The sequence below is a fragment of the Cryptomeria japonica genome, chromosome 3 (assembly GCF_030272615.1).
Source record: "Cryptomeria japonica chromosome 3, Sugi_1.0, whole genome shotgun sequence".
Lineage (NCBI taxonomy): Eukaryota > Viridiplantae > Streptophyta > Pinopsida > Cupressales > Cupressaceae > Cryptomeria > Cryptomeria japonica.
This window is the reverse complement of record NC_081407.1, coordinates 490,588,434-490,612,944: the sequence shown is the minus strand read 5'-3', so window position 1 is coordinate 490,612,944 and position 24,511 is coordinate 490,588,434. Positions and strand designations below refer to the sequence as shown.

Below are 24,511 nucleotides of genomic sequence, written 5' to 3'. Positions count from 1 at the left end.
AGGTAGGTAGTTATAGATAATGCAGCAATTTATGTTGCTATAGGTAGACTACTCTTGGATAGCCACCTATCATTATTTTCAACTGCTTGTGTTGCTCATTGCCTTGACCTCATATTGGAGGATCTTGGCAAGATTCCATGGATAGAAGAACCTATAGAGAGAGCAAAAATATTTGTAAATTCATGTTCAATCGCAGGTGGGCCCTCAACCTAATGAGGTAATTCACAGGGAACATGAGTTGGCTCGTCTTGGAATTACCATTTTTATCACATTACGATCCTTGCTTCAAGCAAACGAAGCTTTGAGGTGCATCTTAGTTATTAAGGAGTGGACTTCCTCATCATATGCTAAGACCAATGCAAGGATTGATATGGAAAATTAGATTTTTGATGAGCAAAGCTTCTTAGTACCAACCGTGGAGATTGTAGAGGTAAATCTAGTTCTACATTAATTTAATTATATTTTCTTATTTTTATTCAACTTATATTAACATTGCATTAATTGTAGTTTGCAGAGCCTTTAGTGGTTCTCCTATGAGTTGTTGATGGAGAGAAGCTCACAATGGGCTACATAGGAAGGCATGGATAGGGCCAAGGAGACCATTAGATCTATTTATGTGAGGGTTGAGGATAAATATTGTCCTGTTTTGGAAATCATTGATAGACGATGGCACCTCTAGCTTCACAAGCCCATCCATTCAATTGCTTCTTTCCTCAATTTGGGATTTTAATTCTGCCTTGATTTCAAGGCAGATGAGGAGGTTCTAATTGGGATCTACATATTCATAAAGAACTTCATGTTTGGTTCTAGTGTTGGAGCACATATAGTCACCGAGATTGAGATCTTTAGACTTGCACAAGGAGATCTTTTTGCATGATATATATGCAAGGCAACTTGGTTGACATTGTAGCTAGGTAAAAATCTATTATGGACATAATTTAAGTTGAAAAATTAAGACTTCCTTTTTTTTACATTATTAAGAAATATTGAAACTTAAAGTTGGACAATGAGATTGATTTTTTCCTTTTCCTCATCTCAAATGCATGGTGGGAATTATATGGTGCTAAGGTACCACATCTCCATAGGATTGTAGTTTGAGTATTGAACCAATCATGTAGTATTTTAGGTTGTGAGTGGAATTAGAATATGTTTGAGCACATGCATTCCAAGAAGTGCAATAGACTGTCAATGTTGAGGTTTAATGATATAGTTTATGTTCATAACAACCTTCACCTTCGCCACATATAGGTTTTGGGAAGTGACTTATCGCCCATCACACTAGAGGAGTTTGGTCCACATTAGATTGAATCATGATGATTGAGGATCCTATCTTTAGTGATGAAAAGCTTGTTGGGTTGACTAGGCATATAGAGAGGCAAAGGCACTAGCCATCGCAGAGGAGGATAGAGAATGAGCAAACACCTTAGAATATCCAAATGTGTTATTTTTTTGAGCTAAAATTTGTGTTTATACTATGTGATTGATGTATACTTGTGTATGTGATCAAAGTGCCTTCTATTTGATGAGGTTATTGTGTCGTTAGTGTTTATTTATTAAAGGGTGCATGAAACAAATTTTAAATATTAAAATTTCCAAATTTATTTGGTTTTTCTATTTGTGAGTCTTTATTGAGTCTAGGCATTGAGTCCAAGTTCAAGTCAAAAATCGGCTTTTTGAGTCTGAGGTGAGTTTGAGTCTTGTAAGACTGATTTTAATAGAATGGCTACTAGTTCTAGTTTAGTAGTTTGATCACCTATAGAGAGCTCATTTCATATTGATGCAGTGTCACTACTTTGGCAGCATACAACCATAATTGAACAACTTATTAAAGGTGGAGGTTATTATTGGCATTGTAGCCAATATGGGAATGAATATAAGAGCTTGCATAATTGAGTGAAAGCTTACCTATGTGCTATATTTTACTAAAGAATTACAGTTTATCTAGGGCTGAATAAAAATGGGTTGCTAGAGCAACAAATAATGGGATATATCAAGGAACAAGAGGATGCTCGACATGCCTAGCAATATTGCAAAGAAAAGAGCACATCCTCTTTCTAAGAAATGATCACAAAAACCTCCTGGTGGCTTAACAAAATTGGCTCACCCACATTCTTTCACATAAAAGAGGGCTAGTGAGAAAGGCCCTCAAGAATGATGCAAGGGAGGTTGCAAACAAGAGCATTGCTTTTTGCATTTATAGCAATGGGCTTTCTTTTAACCTTGTTAGATGACCATAATAACAAGATATCGTGACAACAATTACCAATGCACTGACTAATTTCATTAATCCTGGGTACGAAAAGGTGCGCACCACCTTTTGGCCAAGGTAAAAGATTCCATACAAGCATCATTAAGAGTAATTAAGTATACATGGCACAAAATAGACCACTTTCTAATACCATTGTAGTGTGTCCCCTAAAGGTGGAATATTTTTGAAGGCAATTGATTATGAGGGGTAAGTGAAGGATGCAAATTTCATTTCCATTATCCTCATACAAGCCATTGAGATGTCGGGCATTGAAAATGCTGTCCAATTCATAATGGACAATACTAAAAAATGAGGGCAATAGGTTCAATAGTGGAAGGTACATATGGGCATATTTTTTGGACACTGTGTGCTACCCACTCTTTGAACCTGATATTGCAAAAGATTGACCTAGAGATTGATTGTGTCAAAGAAATCTACAAGGGGGTTGTGGAGATTCAAATGTTTGTGACAAATCATCATGTCACAAACCATGTTTTGGACCTTCTCCAATTTGGGGTTATTGAAAATGATTTATTTATTCATTTTAATATTTGTAATTTTTGCTCTTAAGTTGTTGCTTTATATTTTATAATTTGTTTTTTTTAACACCATGATAGGTTGTCAAGACTCAATTCACAACATACACAATTGTCTTGCTAAGTTACTAGTTCTTCCCCTTTTGGCCTGGGTCCGGGTCCTGGTTCTCCCCTGGTTCTCCCCTGGTTCTCCCTGGGTTCCTCCCGGTTCCTTCCCAGGTGGCTGGGTTCCCTATGGGTCCTGTGTCATAGGACCCACAGGGAACCCGACCACCTGGGAAGGACCTGGGTGGAACCTAGGGAGAACCCAGGAGGACCCGCTTGAACCCAAGCCTGTGAGTTCCTAAAAACGGGGCCCACGGGTCAAAAATACAATAAAAAACAATAAAAAAAGACTTTTTAAAATAGTTTTTTAATAATAAAACTCTAATTCGCCCCTTTATGACTTTTTAAAAAAGACTTGAAACTTGAATATTATCTTTTTTGCAAATTATGAATATGATATTAGACTTTAGTTATTAGTTTATTGATTACATTTGCGATATATGAATATTTATTGGCATTAGCAATTATGGATTTATCATTTATCATTTATGTATGGAAAGTCACATTGTATATTTTATTTTTGTATGGATTGTATATATTGAACATATATATAATATGTGTATATATATATATATATAATTAAAAAAAAAATATATATATATATATATATATATGTACGGACGAACCCGTACCCATACCCAAGATTTTTTTTTTTTGTCGAATCCGCGAATCCGTACCCGAATCCGAACCCAAACCGGTAACTTAGTTGTCTTGAGATGACTTGTGAAGGTGTGAGAAGCTCTGTCTCTTTGAGTGTATGGAGGCAATCATAAATAAAAAGAGACCCCAAAATAAATGGCTTTTGTGCAATATATTTTGATTTTCACTTAGCTAGCTCATCATGAATATGATAAGGTATGCAAATACAAATAAACTATGTTTGGCTGAGATTATGATGGCATGGACTCCATAGTTGAAAAAATAAGGACAATAATTTAAGCCAAGAAGCATGACCCAATAAAAGCATTTTTCAAAAAAGTGGAAAGGGTCGTTGTTGACCATTGGAACAAGATGAATGTTGTCACAAAATTTTGCAGCCTTGTTGAGCTATCAACTCAGAAACCTCGTGAAACATGGAAACAACCCCAAAGTGTGGGACCTTACGCAAGGGGTTGAATCTTCGTAGAAGGCCGACTTCCTTCTCAATCCAAGTGCAGGTGTTGAACCAACTCAACACTCCAAATTCTACTTTTAAACCTATCCTAACAACTTGTAGGGGAAAAGGGAAGAAGGAAATGCTAAAATGAAAGGAGGTGATGCACCAACATAAGAGATATTTCTCTCCCCACCCAGAAATGACACAAAGAATCAATCGAAATACCCAGGAGATGCACAAACTTCAGTTGCATGAATGATCTCGAACGCATGTACAGAGGTTAGAATTTGCTGAATGTCAAAGGGGAGAAGGTTTCCCACAAGTCACACTCAAAAACAAGTTAACACAACATATACATAAGAGAAAGCCACAAAACTTGCACTTACAATGAAGGTAAGAAAACATACACAACATGCATAAGTTGAAGGAAGGCAAGAGTGATGATTGCAATTCATTCTAAGGCCAATGGCCAAACTTATAGTTGCAGAAATGCAAGAAATATACAAGTCTTCAAGAGAAGTGAAAGAGCAAAGAATAGCTCAAGCCAATAGGGAGAGAACCCTTTACAACGAGGCTTAACAGCCTATATATAGCAAACTGGTCACAGAGGAGAGACCAAAGGTCAAGGAGAGGAAGCCTTGACCCTGGCATGCATAGAGGAATGTCAATCAGGGAAGGCAGGGAGGTGCATAGACTTGACATGGTGTGTGTGCAAGCAACCTGGCTATACTCTGACAAGGCAATCCCAAGAAAAAAGTACCTCTAGAAGATGGATTGCCTGACACTCCAAAGTCAAAGCATGCAGGCCTGACATGAAGGCCATCAAGTAACCATAAATAAGCATGGCCCTGGACTCCACTTGATGGCAATCCTGCAAAAAACATTAAATGCGCCCCTGTAGCTCCATGAATGAAAGTAGACAATTCGCAGGGGTTGGTGGAGCATTAAAAGCTTTGAGTGTTGATCACGTCATCTGGAAGTGTTGCAAGTCGTCACAAGTCAGACGTCGGGTCCTGTCGCAAGGGGAGAGGAGTTGGGAATCTGGGGGATTCGGGATTCCGGGTTCATGAAGGAAAAGGCTTGAGAACTAGAAATTCCAAGATTCTAGGTTCATGAAAGAGAAAGGCTTGAGAACTGGGTATTCTAGGATTCCGGGATTTCAGGTTCAAGGAATAGAAAGGCTTGAGAATTGGGAATTCTGTGATTTTGGGTTCAAGGAATAGAAAGGCTTGAGAACTGGGAATTTCGTGATTTTTCGGTTCAAGTAAGAAAAAGGCTTGACAACTAAGAATCTCGGGATTCTGGGTTCAAGGAAGAGAAAGGCTTAAGAACTGGGAATTCCGGGATTTCGGGGTCATGAAGGGAAAGGCTTGGAACCTGGGGGTTTCGGGGTTCTGGAGTCATGAAGGGAAAGGCTTGGAACCTAGGAGTTCCAGGAATCCGGGGTCATGAAGGGAAAGGCTTGGAACCTGGGGGTTCCGGGATTTTGGGGTCATGAAGGAAAAAGCTTGGAACCTGGGGGCTTCAGGATTTCGGGGTCATGAAGGAAAAGGCTTGGAACCTGGGGGTTTCGGGATTTCGGGGTAATGAAGGAAAAAGATTGGAATCTGGGGGTTTCGGGATTCTGGGGTCATGAAGGAAAAGGCTTGGAAATTGCGTGTTTTGGGATTTCGAGGTCATGAAGGAAAAGGCTTGGAACTTGGAGGTTTCAGGATTTCGGGGTCATGAGGGGAAAGGCTTGGAACCTGCGGGTTTTGCGATTCCGAGGTCATGAAGGGAAAGGCTTGGACCCTGGGGGTTCCAAGATTCCAAGGTCATGAAGGAAAAGGTTTGGAACTTGGGGGTTCCGGGATTCCGGGGTCATGAAGGGAAAGGCTTGGAACCTGGGGGTTCTTGTTGGTGTTGGAAATAAGCCACATCCGGACCGACGATGGAATGGTCCAAGAGGGGCCAGTAGCTCAGTGGTAGAGCACTCCAGCAGTGTATGGAAGGTCCTAGGTTCAAGTCCTAGCTGGTCCATGTCTCAACATGGTATCAGAGCCAGGTCCAGGCTAGGAGCCCCAAGCACACGAGAGGTGTGGCTTAAGGGGGGGTGTTGGTGTTGGAAATAAGCCACACCTAGACTGATGATGGACTAGTCCAAGAGGGGCCAGTAGCTCAATGGTAGAGCACTCCAGCAACGTATGGAAGGTCCTAGGTTCGAGTCCTAGCTGGTCCATGTCTCAACAGTTTTGAGATTCCGGGGTCATGAAGGGAAAGGCTTGGAACTTGGGGGTTCTGGGATTCCGAGGTCATGCAAAGAAAGGCTTGGAACTTGGGGGTTTCGAGATTTCGAGATCATGAAGGGAAAGCCCTAGAACCTGGGGGTTTCGGCATTCTGGGTCATGAAAGGAAAGCCTTGGAACCTGGGAGTTTCGGGATTCCAGGGTCATGAAGGAAAAGGCCTGGAACTTGGGGGTTTCGGGATGAAGGAAAAGGCTTGGAACTTGGGGGTTCCGGGATCCCGGGGTCATGAAGGGAAAGGCTTAGAACTTGGGGGTTTCGGGATGATGAAGGAAAAGGCTTGGAACTTGGGGGTTCCGGGATCCCGGGGTCATGAAGGGAAAGGCTTAGAAATTGGGGGTTTCGTGATTCTAGGGTCATGAAAGGAAAGGCTTGGAACCTCCCTCCCGACAAGACAACACTTAACACTTCATGACCATTCTCTTTGTCCTTGATCAATTGGGGCAATGCTGGTCCATGGAACATATCTCTGATTGGTTCTCACTGATGGACCAAGGATGTCATAAAATGACAACAATGACCATGCCCTTGCATCTCCTAGCATTTTCTTTGTCTCCAAAGTATTATAGCAAAGAGATACCTTTCTTGCCATTGGATACAAGACTACATTCAAAAGAATATTCTTAGATTTAGATATACAAAGTTTTTCCTTGTTTGAGTTTGGCCGCTTAATATCTTCAAAAAATCATGATGTTTATGCTCTTTGAGATTAGTACAAGAAAGACACTCAGGAATGGTGATACCTACATGGCCAAGGCTCTATTTACATCAATGTTAGAGGACTCAAACTCGGCAAGTTGAATTTTGACCTAGCCTCAGACTCAATAAAGACTCGACAAATTGAAAAGAAACCAAAGAAATTTAGAGGTTTTTAAGGATTTAATACTTGTTTCATTCACCCTTTAATAAATAAATCTTAAAGACACAATAACCTCATCAAATATAAGCTACTTTGATCACATACACAAGTATACATCCATCACATAAGTATAAATGCAAATTTTAGCTCAAAGAAATAACACATTTTGATATATAAATATTGTCAAATGTATATAAAACTCATGTAATATGAAATCCATGGCATCAAAAATTCCAAACAAATATCATAACAAAAACTATAAGTCTATGGCTCGGAAGAGCTTGCATTACTCGACCTTCTTGCATGGGCATCCAAGATAGGTCCTGGATGATGGTGCAACCATGATATCTATTTGTGTCTCAGTGACACCCATACCAACATCCAAGGTTTCTGCTCGTGCTCTATCCTCCTTTGCCATGGCTACTACCTCTGCCTCTCTATTCACCTGGTCAACCCAATCAAGGTCCTCATCACTAAAGATAGGATCCTCAGCCATAGTGATCCAATCTAACTATGGATCAACCTCCTCTAGTGTGGTGGGCAATAAGGCATTGCCCAAAATATGTTTGTGGTGAAGTCGAAGATTGTAATGAACATAAACTAGATCATTCAACCTTTGCACCAATAGTCTTTTGTGCTTCTTGGATTGTATGTTAGCTCAAACATATTCCAATTGCGCTCACAACTTGAAGCACTACATTGTTGGTTCAATACTTACTCTGCAATCTTATGAAGATTTGGTACCTTAGCACCAAATCTTTCCCATCATGCATCTAAGATGAGAAAAAGAAAAAATCTAAGTTATCAGGTATTGCCCTTAGGGCCTCTCACACCCCTACGAAGTACGATTGGGTATGGGTTCACCTAGGGGTCTACCTAGGGTACATACCTAGGGTCCCCAAAGGCATAAAGCACCATAAAGTAACAAAAGAAGACATTTTTTGACTTTTTTTTTGCATCCAAAAACCCTAAAATGCCTTTAAAAGCATCATTTCATTTGCACCCCCTCTATCGTTGGGTTTTCCTCACATCCAACACCTTGTGCAACTTATCATTGTTGCTTCTCAAACCCATTAGGGTCTCCATTCCCAAACCCCCACTAGTTATTGAGATCTCTTATCATATAAGAAATTTGATTACAATGTGGGGGTTTGGGATTGGAGACCATAATCAAGAACTTAGACAACTAAAAGTATCACTATTGAATTGCAATTGATAAAGACAAATATTAAATATTTAAATATCTATTGGCATTTAATATTTATCTTTATCACTACCATTTTGGCATTTGGCATTTATCAATGATGAAGTATGATACTATCAAATGTATTCAGTTTTACAATTCTTTATATTTCTTTAAATTTTTAATTTTTTTGGATATATATATATATATATATATATCATAGTTACCAAGAGATGTGTCTTTGGACCCCTAGGATGCGTCCCCAAGACCAATACGTGTCTCCTGTACCCAATACGTTTCCTGAGATGAGGTGATTTGTAGGGTGTAGGAAGACTTGCGTCTCCTGAAGTCTCTAGCATCTCATGTTAGATATTTGATGTCTCCGACAGCAAAAAACTGTTCAAACATGAGGGAAGAAAACCGAGTTGCATAAAGATGGTGCACAAACAAAAAACATGACTATAGTTTGGCCTCCGATATTGGTATCTTGAATCTGACACTGGTATCATGTAGCCGAGAGGTAAGGTTTTCAAATTTTTGTCATAAAATGACTCTAGGCTTAATGCTAACATTGCCACTGCCATTGCCACTAGCACTAGTGCTCGCACTACTAGCACCCGAAGATGGACAAAATGGAGGAATCGAAGAAAACTCCAGTTCCACCAATGACTGCCATCTCCTTCTTTGCATCTTTTTTAGTTCTTTTTGCTGCTCAAAAGTTTCTAATTGAACTTGCATTTCATACATAACCTCAATAGACACTTTTGAGCATGGATTAGCATCTTAGGTATATGTACAAAATGGTATTTTAATTTGTTAATGCCTCCCCCAAGAATAGTTGTTTTGCAATGAAAACAAGTGACCTCTCCTTTATTTTCCTAGGGGTAACAATAACATGTTTTCAACAAGGGTCCTTTCCATATTGGGTTCAAGATATTGTTATAAAGACAATTTATATATCTAAAGAGTGTTGTAATAACATATAAATAGAAAAAAATAACATTAATGGTTTATAATTAAACTAATATAAAAAATTAGGGTTTGCAAATAAATATTAATTTTTTCACAAAAACACTTAAGATTTGTTCTTTGGTCCATTAAAACAAAATGAAACAAGAGAAAAGAAATGTAAAAGAGACATAGAATTCTATTAAAAAATAAATGAAAAATAGCCTTCAAATTACAAACTTATCTCTTAAATATTGCTTGAATTGTATGGTGAGCTCTTCCCAATCCTTTGTGGATTCCTCTAGATGCACCAAAAGTAGCTACACACCTACCCAAATGTGATTCAACCACTGATTTTGGCTTAATCTCCTTGTTGGTTTCCCTTCAATGCAATCTAGTTTTGGCCCAAAATTCCCTTTTTTTCTTCTCCTTTGACTTGAAAATTAAATGAAGTTGCTTTTAGGGTGTAGGAGACAAATATAAGACACAAATCTTTTAGTGTTTTGCTCCTTTTTTGTGCATTTTTTTTTTGACTTATCCAACTGTGGCCGAGTCTTTGCATTAGGATTTGTGAGTCTTGGAGACTCAACGAGTACTCGGTTTTCAAGTCTTGTAGACTCATTTAGACTCACTTGTGTTGGGACTCATCGAGTCTAGGTAAGTTTGGGGGATTCTTGTAACTATGGTTTATTGTAACGACAACCCCAAACAGGACCAACAATTTGTACACATTCTTTTTAAAATCATTCCATTACATCATGGTAACAAAAGAGTAACATATATTGAGGGGCAACGATTCAAATAATTTTTAACAATGCAATTTCTCATAGTTCATGTATATTACATGTTAACCACAGTATTACAATTTCATTACATCATAATGAAATGGAGGGTTAACAATTAATAATACCGAAAGCATACTTAAGTGCTTTGCCTAGTCATGTAGACTCCTTGTCTTTAATTTGCCATTGTTTGCCTTGGAGTGTAATGCATTCCCTCTAAGCAAATTTTGTGGCCCGTGGCAAGGGAGTGGACATTCAGACCAACCTGTAGTGCCTTGGGATAACCTACTAAAGACCAATTATCAAAGGTTTTCCTACCATTGGTAAACTAAGATACCTACGAGGTGGGCCTGATCTATTACCTAGTTATGCTTCATTAGAAATTATCTAAACTACAGTCCATCAGATGACTACGCAACCAACAACATCCATCATCGGCATGTCATTGGCCCCAAAGACCACATTCCCCCAATGGAATCCGTCATGCTATCTAAGTGATATGGCTAAGAGTTTGTCGACATAATATGTTCCGTGACTATTGTCAGTCTCGAGCGTGGATAAGCTTATCTCGAAATAGGTCATTGGATTTAACTATCAATGATTACCTCAAGTGGAGAAGGGTAGCCAATGTAATAGAGGTATACAACCTCTATCTATGCCCTCATAGGGCCCTTCATCCATTGTCGTAAAAGTTAGTACCTATACCCGCTTAGCACTATAACTAGAAGAGAGGTTCCTAATTCGAAACAAGTAGTTTTCAAACCCAATCACCTCTATGTTTCAACTACCCGTTTTTGGTGTTGTTTGACAAGAGGGTTTCAAAATCTTTTCATTCCCGAGTTGTTATTCAACCAATAGGAGATAACCATTCGTTCCTAACAAAAGCCATTAAGGCAGTCAACTCACTACACATCTTGTGACGGTTTGCTACTACTATTCCTCCAGCGTAGAAAGGTATTCCAGCCATTCTAAGTTAATTACAGCCATGAATGGGCTCTGAAAAATGCATTTAAAGAGAGAGCCTTACTTGCTCAAAGATTCTTTCTAGTTGAAGGTAGAGATAACTAATACTTGATTAGTTTGGGGATGATCCCCACTCCTTAACCCAAAAGGTGTGTTTTCAAGGTATAGACTTGCAGGTGACAGATTTCTCCTTTTTGGACAGAATTTATCAGTTTTAACGAATAATGACTATCATAGCAGCTAATCAGTTGGTACATTAATGTGTAGTCTCATTATCTAAAGCCTTATCTCATCATTTATTAGTTTTCTTTATTCTGGCTTCTCCCTTGCTGTGGGTTATATAGGGCTGACTTGGTCAAACTTTTAAAGTTATCATATGTAGTTCCATCATGCCTTGACAGTCATTAAATTAATCTCATGTATTCAAGTGGTTCATTAAGAACCTAACAACATGGCGAAATAAGAATGGATTCATGAGAATGTGCTGCTCCTAGGTAAAAATAACAGTTCATTATCATCCTAGAAAAAAATAATGCTTGATGCTACCTAGATTACTATGATAAAATAAGTTGTAATAACAGTTTGTCTACCTAAAGTTAAAGATAAAACCAGCTCTAAAATAACACCTTCAAATATCCACACAAAACCAGTATGACATAGTTTGTAAATGTTAGCTTATCTATTTGATGCATATACCCAAAATCTTGACATGAGAGGAAATTTGATAAGGAAGACATAGGAGCATTTCACTCTCTAAATCAACTTAGTGAGACCTCAGGAACCCTACTCCAGCCATTGTTTGATGGCCAATTTAGAGGCATAAATGAGCAGCCAAAAATGAAGGGTTTCAGCTTGGTGTTACATATGACAATGCTTAGACCAGAATTACTATAACTATGGTAGTGCACAAACAGAAAGAAAATGGGCAATTGAAGATTTTCTGAAGTGAAAATTGTAAATCCAACCCCCAACATTCAAAATAAAGTGTTTAAATTGTTGTTAACTAAATTTTTGACATTGAACAACATTATAAACCAGAAATTCAACTGGAAGAAGAGATAGAACTTGGATGACAGTGTCAATCCCACTCCCCACTAACAATACTTTGATGAGAAACTGTAAAGTGCTACTTGAAATTTTACCTCTGCAAATTAATCTATTTGGATTTATCATGACAAATCATCAATTATCAGTAGTGTTTTCATCTATTTTATGGTCATTTAACTTATTTTGCTTAATATATGCATGTTATGTGTTTGATTTTTCTAATTTGTCTATAAATTAAAAGTTTAAATATTTAAAAAGATTTTGTATAGCTGTACCGGGCCATACAAAAACAAGAGCCAAAGGAAAACTGCTTACTGGTGTGTAAGTACCAGTATCCATACCAGTACTAAGACTGATAATTTAACCAAAACCAAATATTCAAGTATTTCATTAGTTAAGATTTCTTTTCTTTTTGCAACAGCAGTCAAGCCTAGTTTGTGCAGTATCATCCCCATTTTCTATAAATTCTTGTCATTTTCTGGATCTAGGATACTTTCCTAAAATTTTGTTCATCAATTGCAGGTACCTCTCCATGTAGTATCACCATTAGATCCTGCTACATTGGGTGGTTTGAATCTCGGTTTGGCTGGTGATCACCAGTGTATAAATGCAGGCCTAGCTGTTGCCCTCTGTTGTTCTTGGCTTAGGAGAACTGGACATTTGGAAGAATTTAATCCGCAAGAAAGTGTATGTTTGTGTCTCCTCTTAGCTAATATGTTGTTTTCTTTTTGTGGATTTATTACTTATTCCAAGGTTTTGGTTAGAGCTTCTTAATGAACAGAGATGTGTGATCATCCAGGCAATTGGTGAAGGATACTTACCAGATTCCTTTGTCAAAGGGCTTGTAATGGCTAATATTGAAGGACGTGCACAGATTATTCACGATTCATATGTGAAGCAACGTGTTCAGTGTAATATGGAAGAAGCTGGTAATGCCGATTTCAGTGAGCTGATTTTCTATTTGGATGGAGCTCACACTCCAGAAAGCATGGATACATGTGCCAAGTGGTTTTCTTCTGCAATTAAAATGGATACCAAGTCTCATGTACAGACCAGAGAAATACATAAGGAAACCCAAAATGGCTTCACTGAATTTATATCAAATTTTGACCATCAGCAGCACAGTATTAAAAACTCTAAAATGAGTTCAAAACAGGCTGGTTTCTCCAACATCTAGTTCTCTGATAGTTTCTCTACATTTTTATTACTTACAAGAAATTTTCATTCTACAAATTTAGAAAGTGACGATCCATACATTTTTGATGTCTTTATAAAATTCAACCATGCCATACTATAATAAATTCTTATTTTGTCTCCAGGTCTTGCTATTTAACTGTTCGTCTGAGAGGGATCCTCAATTACTTCTCTCACAACTCGTCAATACTTGTATTCTCCATGGTACTTTGATTCTTTTTGGATTTATCTTTCATTTGCATGATTATGATCAATTTTGTGGAGATCAAGATAGGATCCAGATATATCATAGAATTGAAAGCAGGATTCCAGGCTAAACCATTTTGTATCCTTCTTTAGAGCCAATGCCCATTCAGGAGGGGCAAACCCTTTTGGTGGCTAGGCAGAGATGAATGTATTGGGCCTCTACTGTCTGCAGGCTGGGGTGATTCCTCCTGCAATTCGGAATGTTCCCCAGGTTAGTGGGATCACTTGTAAGTGACCTGTTCCTAATCACTCCTTCGGGATTACAAACTGTGGTGGTGTCTCAGTGGGCATCTCTAGCGACTATGCCAATAACCTAGACAAATGAAGAAATGGGTGGGTAGTTTTATCCTGATTCTCACCAGCTCAATTGATTTACTTTGCTTTGATTTCAAATCAGCACAGCCTTAGCTCTTTGGTCTAAAGTCTTTTCCTTCTCAACTCTATGCCTCTATCATGAAACACATCTACAGGCAAATATATGGAGCTTAAACCAATGATTGTCAGTACCTTGCTGTAGGCCTAGTTTGGTCTTTTGGTTAACAAGCCAACCTGTGTGTTAGAAGAGTCAAGTTCTACCGTCACCTTGGTCCTTGTTGTTGCATGGTTATCAGAACTAAAACAAATGATGGTAGATATGTTGGCAAATAACTAGGTTGTAAATCTGTAACAGGTCTCAAGTTTCACTATCACATCAGCATTTGTTTTCCATAGCTAATCCTGTCGGCAAGACTCCAAGAGTATTGGAACTAAAACTAAGTATAGTGAGTAACCTGCCAGAAGCCCAGTTTGATCATTTGGTTATGAATAACATTCACGTGTAAGAGTTGTCCACTATCAGTTCCATGACTCTATGCCATACCAAAGTTTCAGCAAGCTAATAAAAAATGACCCATACGAAGAAATGTGATGCTATGGAAACAGTTGCAAATCACCTAAAGTGTAATAGAAATCTTTATTTGTTTTTAGGTGTATCCCATCCCATTTCTATGGTCTATTCCTCTCCGTTTCATTCCTTATCTGAAGATTTGAACCTAATACCGGCTTAAAGCATGGAATTCCAGTCCTGATTTACTCAAGTATACCATTTCACATTTGCATCTATACCTTTTCACATTTACATGTCTTGTAACTCTGCAAGGATTGATTTTTTCTATGTTTTATTGAATGCATTAATTTTTCACTTATTCATTTGTATAACAGGTGAGTGCTTCCTATTGGCATTATAATTTATTTGTAAATTAGGTATCACCTTACATCTGGATGTTCTATTTGATTTCTGCCATGGATAATTAATATGGCTTTTAGCTTCGAAAGGCCATTAGTCACTGACACATTTCATTAGTAATGTTAGACAATGTTACTTTCATTTACAATGGAGAAGATCCTAAACAATCTTACACTTTGTGTGTTTGTATGCTCAAACTTTAGTGATCTTTGCAGAAATGTTTTCCAGGGAAGATGTCTGCAAACTTGGTATATATGGCTAGCAGGGAAATAACAAGACTGATTAATCTTGTCCACCATCCCACAGAAAATCTTGTTGAGACGTTGGTCATGTTCAGTTAATTGTAGTAGTAGGAGAGTACAAAATAACTTTTTCCATGAAAATTAGGACCAAACATAAATTACTCTTTTAACTTCTGATTTCCGTATATTTGAAGTGATAATGGCCCATACATTTTGTAGGATTAACATGAATTTGTATTCTGCAAAGGACACATTGATGCTACTAAGTACACTGATTGTATATGAATTGCAAGGGGAAGTTCAGACACCCATGGCCTCTCATAAAATTTACTAATTAGAGAGGCAATATTCCCTCATTGCTTTAAACTTGTGGTGCTTACTGACAGTTGCATTGGAAGCAACACATCATTTTCTGTTGCTAATTTGGGTATAAGATTCATAACAGGACACAACAAATGAAATAGAAGAGCATCAGTGTTCATGGTTTGAATATAATCTCCTGTATCTTGTCATCTTTGGCTTGCTGTTTGGCCTGGTAATATTATAACGATATGCTTCAAGTTTACATGAATGAATTGATTAAGTTTTGAATGTCTATGGACATCTTTTATCCCATCTCTTGAAATAACAGAACCACAGGATCACTATTTTTCACTATTGTGCGGACTAACTTGGAGAAGGGATGGTTACCTCAACTTTTGCTTGAGCATACGTTGTGTTCTTGATTCAATGTATTGTCTGCCTTGATGTGGTCAATTGGTATTGATCATAATCCTATTTTGTTCTTTGAATATTCAGGAGTGAACTTCAACAGAGCTATTTTTGTTCCAAGTCATTCATCTTTTACTCAATTTGTTTCCAGTACATCAACAAGACACGATTCTACAAAAGTTGACCTTACATGGCAGTTATCCCTTCAGAGAACATGGGAAAATGTTATCTGTGGATGCAGAGGTACTGTGACTTTTCTGTAAAGTTTACTGACATGCACACATGTCTCTGCAAACAATTTTACTGAGTTGTGTTTTGAATGAAATATTTAAACAATCTAGACAGAACTTAAGGCGAATAAAAAATAATTTGATCATAGCCATCACCTGAAGCAGTTGCAACCTCATCGTATGGATGTATTGTGCTTTCCATAAATGATGTCTGAAATATATCACTATTGAATTAAGACAGGCCTATTAGAGTCTAATCCTAAGCATTCAGTACTAATAGCAATTTTCTTGTTGCTTGATTTTCTTCATATGCATCAGAAATAACAAAAAATGATCAAGAGATAGGGCCACGCTTTTCAGCAATGCCACCTTGTGATTTTTTTCTAAGCGAACCTTCAATGGAGAATACTAAAGATCATCTTATCAGCGCAGTATTGCCTTCTGTCCCACTGACTATCAAGTGGCTCAGAGAATGTGTTGGGCAAAGCCACTCATTGCGGTTACAGGTATATTGTGCTTTTGATTACTTCTTGGTAGCAATGTTTCTTTCAGTGATCTGAAAAGTAATCCTCTTATTTTAACGTTTAAAATGTACACACCCTATTCTTTCACAGTTCCTCGAGAATAGGCATTTTTCATTATTTCTCTACAATTCTGCGTTTTAAAGTGCTTTCAATAAATGTTTGGCTAACTATTCTTCAGAAAGGTATTTCTTTTATTGTTTCCGATTTCTGAACGTAAGGAATGTATGTTGAATTGTTTTGAGAAGACTGTCCTTCAGACGCAGTCTGTTCTAATTTCTTTCAATATACAGGAGTAAAACTTAACAAATATGAAATAATATATTAATGAAAAATGCAGTGTTAAAACTATCTCAAATAATTAGGTTTCAGGGATGACCCCGCATTGCAGTGGTTAGCTGCAAGCCTCCTACATAGGAGGTCTTAAGTTCAAATCTCAAGCATTGTTGAATATAAAAAAAAAATAATTGAGTTTATTTTTTCCTCATGCTTAACAGTGAGCTTATTCATGTGTAGCATTTAGAAGTTCACTTGATAATTACTTTTTTGGAAAGACGATTACAACCCTATTTGAATATGTACTAACAGTGAGCTTATTCATGTGTAGCATTTAGAAGTTCACTTGATAATTACTTTTTTGGAAAGAAGATTACAACCCTATTTGAATATGTACATGCAGTGTGCCATTATTGCCTTATTTTGATATTTTATGATGTATTGAAGCTCCTTTATCTTCGTTTGATATTATTTGTATTGCAGGTTCTTGTGACTGGCTCGCTGCATCTCATTGGAGATGTATTGAGGACGCTGAAAGAGTGACTCAGCTTAACAAGTGCCAATACCGTGCAACAGAGGTTGAGAGCCCTTGGGGAATCATTTGATTAATGCTTATTGCTTATTTATTCTTGTTTTTATTAAAAAATTAAAAATAAAGGAACCAAAAATATGATTTAAGGACTGGTTATGAATAGTCCATTTTTTGTTTAACCAGTTTATTTCAGTTAATTTGAGGGATTTTGCCTGCGGAGCTTTATTAATTGTTTCTGCACCATGCAACCCATGGTCACGACTTTCTATTTTCATGATGCTATATTAATTTGAATTTGAATAAATAAACATGATGGAGTGAGGAAGATTAAACTTCCAGTCCTAAAACTCAAAGAAGAAACGATCTCGAGAGACTAATGGCGAAACTATGAACGAATATAAAGCAGCTTTCACAACAATTAACATGCTCCATTGTAAACCAGTTCTGAACCTTAGATTGTAAGAGGGAAAAACCATGATAAGATGCAAAATAATGTAACCATACCAGGTTTAAGGTGTTATATATGATAATTATCATGATGAAAAATATATTTAAAACCATAATCATGTGGCTATGACAAAGAAACTAGGAGGTGAATCCCATTATTTTAAAAAGCATAGTATAGGTAAACTCGAAGATGACCATATTTTCAATCAATTGATGTAAATTCAATGAACTACACATCTTAAGCCTTATTATTATTTTGCTTCATGTTCTTACCTCTTTGAATCTCTTTGGGATTCAATAAGGAATTTTGATATTCCGAATTAAAATAAAATTATGAACAAAAGAAAATTACAAGTCTACTGGTGTATTAGTTCTTTTAATTTATGTCAACCGTATATCAACACTTTTAGAAAATTGAATATAACTTATGTGATATGTTTGAAAAACCTTTGTAAGGAAGTTTCTCGTTTTCAAGGGATGCTTAAAAGAGATCTATAGGATACACAAAGAAACATCATCATTAGTCTCTTAATGTTTGGAGATGTCTCCATACAGTTGTCCAAAATAGGGGTGTGTTTTCGACATGGGAGATGAGTATGAAGGGTTAGGGTATATGTCTCCTAATAACTATGTTATTTAATGAAGTCATTCATAGAGCAAATTTGAGGATTTGTATAGCCAAAATTGCATTTTTTTTCAAACACAATTAAAAAAGGGGTATGTTGTGTAGAGTTTGATACTAAAGTTCATTCCAAGGAAAAGTGCCTTGTGCAAACTCTAAATTTTAAACTGCATAATTATTTTACAAATAGACAAAGGAAAAGAAGGATAACAAATTCATTGTAGCATAGGTGTGCATTTCCTATTAAAATTACAGTTCGATGTCAATAGAAAATATAAGAAGAGCCTACATTGAAGACCCGATATTGCACATCACAAGATGATTTCATTATTTTGTTTGAAATTTGTGATGCATTAGTAAACATTATTTGGGATGGGATAACATGATTGCAAGAATTGCCTTTAAAAAATACATAAAAGTGATAGGAATAGAAACTAAGGGTAGGGAACTATTGATGCCATGAAGTGCAAATAGATATTCTATATATAGAGGAAAAAATTTATGTGCGAAAAATAAGATAGTAGCAATGAATCTTGATTTATAACCCCTAATTTGGATTGTAACAAAGTTCTCAATGAGCTATTAAATAATTTGGATTTGCATTCCAATTAATTATTTTTTGGATAAGTAAAAAATTTACATTAGAATTGACAAAATATAAAATATAGTGACAGGCTTATATATGCAAAATCAAGCCTGGGATCTTATGAGAGAAGATCTAGTTGATTCAACACCAGACAATGAAGTACCTACAAGAGAAACACACATGCAAAAGCCAAATTAAACAAACACACACATGTATTAACAAGAATTTGCCTTCATCTACCAATCAAGATCTTGTGCTCAAATGACAGATGCTCTCAAAAGCACATACACAAGAAGCTATGATGGATGGATATTCGAGAGGATGCATGGCGATTGAAAGAGAAAGCAAAATGCGAGATAACAAGAATGCAAAATGCAAAAGATGAACTAAACACTAGATCACTAGTTAGCCTCAAATGAGAGAGGGGGTTGGGTTTGTATAGTTGTCCTCAAGGGTGAATCCAATATCAAGATGAATGTGGGATAAATGATTGATGTAGAAATGAATAGTGTTTATCCCACATTCAAAAGGTGGATGAAATAGGTAAGAGTGGGAAATGATAAATAGAGGGTGAAGTTGATATGTAGGAGATTTGGAAAAGAGATTAATAATAGAATATATTAATGGATTTAAATGAATTAATAATATATTAGGACTATTATGATATAATGAGGAATAATGAAATAATATTGATGAATGAATATTATAGGAGAATGAAGAATAATAATATTATATTATATGGATCCACTTGATAATGATTCGAAAATTGGGATTAAATAAGAGGACATTTTATTGGAAATTTTATGTGTCTACATTTTCATATCATATCAATCATCATCCTTACCAGGATATTTCTGGGGCATATATCAATTGATCAATTTTTCTTTTAAACAATGCGACAGGCTGCATTGTCTCAAAGAGGGGAAAATGCAGACAATAAAAAATTACATTAAAATATCTTCTTATTTAATCCCAATTTTCCAATCATTATCAAGTGGATCCATATAATATAATATTATTATTCTCCATTATCTTATTCATTCATCAATATTCATTATTTCATTATTCCTCATTATATCATTAATATGGAAAAAGTTAGATTATATGTAATGCCCCGCAAATCATCACAGGCTGCAGTATATATTCGTGCAACATAACCTAAATGCTAGATAGAGGAGATGGATGGAATTCCTGTGCGAGTATGATTTCAAGGTCAAATACATTCAGGGGAAAGAGAATGTGGTTGTAGATGCCCTTAGTTGTTGTCGCCATGAGATTTCGACAATATCTCTTGGAGTGGATTTGAGAGGTCCTATTGTTGCAACACTCCTTGCAGACACTTGGTATCAGGATGTTAGGTCTGAGGTGGAGTTTGGTAGAGCTTTGGTAGAGCTTTGGAGGGTAGATTTGCAGGTTATTCCCTCAATTTCGATGGTCTTCTGCATCATATGGGACAAATTTATGTTCCTCCTATCGAGGGTCTCCGTGTTTTGATCATATCTGAGTCACATCGAGCACCATATTATGCTCATCTTGGTGTTAAGAAGATGTATGTAGATCTTTGTCAGTTATATTTTTGACCAGGTATGAAAAGGGAGATAGCAGATTTTGTGGCACAATGCTTAGAGTGTCAAAGGGTGAAGGCGGAGCATCAGCACTCGATAGGTCTTTTGCATCAGCATCTTGTTCTAGAGTGGAAGTGGGATGTTATCTCTATGGATTTCATTGTGGGACTACCTAAGTCCTCACGTCGTTATGATGCCATCATGGTCACCATGGACAGGTTGACCAAAGTTGCACATTTCTCACTGTCCGATCTTCTTATAACGCAACATCAATGGCCATCATTTTCATGATAGATATTGTTAGACTTGATGGCATTCCACGAAAGATCATTACTAATAGGGACCCCGTATTCACTTCAACCTTGTGGAAATCTCTTCAGCAAGCATTAGGGACTCAGTTGAACTTCAATTTAGCCTATCATCTGAAGACTGACAGATAGACAAAGAGAGTCAACCAGGTGTTAGAGGACATGCTTCAGATGTACGTCATGGACAAGTAGTCTTGTTGGGAGGACTAGCTATATTTGGTGGAATTCACTTATAACAATGGATACCATAGTTCCATCAGTATGACTCCCTTTCAGGCATTATATGGTCGTCCTTGTCAGATTCCATTGAGTTGGGACCGATTAGAGGACAAGGTGCATTTGGGTCCGATATGCTTCGAGATATGGTGAAGAAAGTGGAGAGGATCAGAGAGAATTTAGTGGCAACGCAAGATCAACATAAGAAGTACGCCGACGTGCATAGGGTGGATCGTCAGTTCTCTGTCGATGATCGGGTGTTTCTACGTGTGCATCCACGGAAGAGTCCAATCCATTACGGAAAGGGCTCTAAGATTGCACCGCATTTTGTTGGTCCTTTTAAGGTGTTAGAGAGGATTGGTCCAGTTGCCTATCGACTTGCTCTGTCACCTAGTCTCTCGTGCATTCATGATGTCTTCAATGTTTTAGTTCTTCGTACATATCATCCTGATATTTCTCACATTCTTGATTGGACTGCTCTAAAGGTTGAGGACGTCCAGCTGGCTCTTGAGCACAAGCATCGGGTTCTCAGAGGTAGAGACATTGAGCAGGTCAGGGTCCAGTGGGACCCGAATGATGAGTCTTTTGCTACTTGGGAGGAGGCTTCTCGTATGCATGAGCTCTATCCTTTTCTCTTTGCAGGCTTCTAGGAGTAAGCCTGATACTAGGGGGGAGGATGTATTGCCCACCCTCTTTTGGCTTGTCAGACTTTGTGGTTTTGAGTTTTTGTGTGGTTTCGACCCTTTTGGTGTTGCTCGATTTTGGTTTGGATGTGATGCTTATTTATGTCTTTTAGATTCATATGTGATATTCATACTCTATGTTCTATGGATCGTTGGCATAATGATGATTTTCATATTGTTGACTATGATGTGATTATTTAATGTTATTTATGCTCTGATACCAAGTGTAACGCCTTTCTATGAGGCCCATAAAACATAAACAATTAAAAAAAAAATATTTGCATTTTCATTGTTCTAATTGTTTATGTCCTCTAGAGAATTAAAATAACTCCACTCCTTGTTGAGTTCGTAGTTTGACTATGATTTGAACTTTAACATTTGTCGCTACATTCACACACTCCAACAATCATCCAAGTGGTTTGTTATGTCTTAACGTTGCCCAAGTACTATTTGTAGAATATATGGAGGTAAATATGGAGGATCCACTTTTCTTTGTGAGGTATTAAAGAATACTTGAACTTACATATTTACCTCCATATATTCTATAAATAATACTCCCTCTTAATAATCACTTCAATCAAAAATAAAAAAAGAAAAAACCCACATTTTCAATATATATCCCATCATTTTTTATGTACATTTTAATATATTTTTTTCTTTTTATTTATCCCTTATAATTAAGTTGGAATATTTCGTGAGCACACATCCCATATACAATAACTAGAACATTTGAAGCTAAAATATTTGCTTATTGAAAAGCTAGAAGAGTGCTAAATCATTTTGAAAAATGATACACTAATTGCATGTATGATGTACATTTTTTATAAAATTCTATTAACATTTTATTGATAATATATTAGTCCCAATCATACGTAATGAAAACAGTGATGCATTTAAATTTTGTTTGATGACATGTACTTTGATTTGATGAATTAAATATAAGCTAAACAAAAATATTGAAACTTGTAGGACTTCATAACTCTAACATGGTACTTGGGAACACATCTTACTAAAATACATTGTCATATTATTTTTACTTTATGCAATGTTTAAAATTTAGCTCCCAAATAGACATGGTTATAAAAATGTTTTTAGTCAATGTAAATTCCCTATAGTAAATTCTATATTCAATAATATATAAAGCATCAAAACAAATTTGATCACAAGAAGATTAAAGTAAAATATGTGAATATTATTTATATTAAGTCAATCTATATCAAAATCACCTAGAAATTTATGTAGAGTATTGATTTTTTATTTTTCATATTTAAAGCACCCAATAAGAATGAATATGGTTTGGTATTGTCCTCCTAATGAATTCACTATGATAATTTGAATCCTAACCAACAACTAAGTTCTTTCTAAAAGCATGTTGGATTTTTAAGTCTTGAAATGAACTACATAAAAACATAATGTCTAACCTTCTAACATTTTTGAGGTTCCAATATTTCATATGTTTTGATTTGAGTACTAGCAAAATGATATGTGAACCTCGTGTCAAAATAGTTACTCCGATCCCTCTATAGTAACTTCTATATTAGTGTCATTGTTTGTCTTATGTGATTGTTATACAAGTTAAAAAGTCATATCCTTTATAATGTTTATGTAATATGGTGAAAAATTAGGGTTCCCACCATAGAAAGAAGAAACCACTAATTTTTTATTTAAAGACCAGCTACATTCAAAAGAGGGTTCCAATCCAATAAATCTAGTCACAAACCAGCAAGGATTAGGGCTGAGAAGTCCAATTGGATTGGGGGTTTTGATGACGTGAATTAATAAACCCTCTTTTGTGAGTTGAATTGTTGAAATTAGGGTAAAAGTGTTGAAAATTGAAGTAGAATGCATAAACAATATCCACGAGATTGAGCCACAAACTTAGATCTGAGCAATGTAAGTAGATTTGAAACTGTTGCCAAAATGAACCCCTAAAATGTCGGGACCATGGTGCCTGTCTCCCTAGTCCTTCGGAATTTTGGCCCTCAAATGGGGGATCAATTCATCACTGTAAATAATGTTTATTTTGAAGATCCTAGCTCTGTACCTATTTCTTGCACATAGAAAGAAGGGGAAATAGGTTGATAATAGGAGTTTGTGTAAGTCAAACCCTAGTTTTGGAATTAACCATGAAATAGAAATGGAAGATAATGGAAATGTTCTCCTTTTGATGGAGATGTTGATCAATGACAAAATGCGAATGATATAACTCCTTGTAAAGTTTTGTTTGTCTCCACACAAAATTAGGGTTTTATGGTCTTATTGCTACCCCAATGCTTGAAGAAAGACGGATTGCTTGCTCACTTGAATTTGAATGCTTGATGTCGAATTGAATTTCATGTGTGAATTCTAAAATGGAAGGGGAAAACCTCCTTTTATACTTGCTAGTCGAAAAACATATTATTTTTTTGACATGGGCTGACATGGGGTTGGATTTCCCTCTCAATTTTTGAAATGGCCAAGGGGCCCAAAGTCTGGTGCTAATTGTGAGGATCAAAGCGTCATGCCTTGGTCCTATTGGGGAAAGCGTTACGCCTTGGTCCTACCCAATTTTGAGGCCAAGACAAGGGTTTTGGATGATGCATGAGGTCAATATGAAGTCAAAATTGCATGATATGAGTAGAATCAGGTCCTCATCGGGCCTAGGGGTGCAAACGCTAAGGTGAGGACCCAAACACGGTCAAAATTGTAAGGGAGTGCAATTTAGGACGCTATAGTTCATAAAAACCTCCCACCCTTAGAAAACGATCCCCCCAAAGTTTTCAATAAAGATCATTTATCCGTCCTTTTGGTGGAGGATTTTGTGCTAGCAATATCTTTATTATTTCATTATTTGAAAGGTTTTTACATTCTTATTTGG

At 36.6% G+C, this 24,511-nt stretch overlaps 1 protein-coding gene across 4 annotated transcripts in view; it reads left to right on the top strand.

Annotated features, from left to right (window-relative positions):
- Positions 1-17,747, top strand: part of LOC131044540 (folylpolyglutamate synthase) — a 267,458-nt gene extending 249,711 nt beyond the window's left edge. For all 4 annotated transcript variants that reach the window (XM_057977897.2, XM_057977892.2, XM_057977891.2 and 1 more), the window contains 6 exons: positions 12,573-12,737; positions 12,850-13,206; positions 13,370-13,448; positions 15,756-15,911; positions 16,217-16,404; positions 17,179-17,747. In XM_057977897.2, the coding sequence (XP_057833880.1) occupies positions 12,573-12,737; positions 12,850-13,206; positions 13,370-13,448; positions 15,756-15,911; positions 16,217-16,404; positions 17,179-17,238 (1,005 nt within the window). In that variant the 3' untranslated portion in view covers positions 17,239-17,747. The remainder of the gene's footprint in view (positions 1-12,572; positions 12,738-12,849; positions 13,207-13,369; positions 13,449-15,755; positions 15,912-16,216; positions 16,405-17,178) is intronic.
- The last annotated feature ends 6,764 nt before the right edge of the window (positions 17,748-24,511 follow it).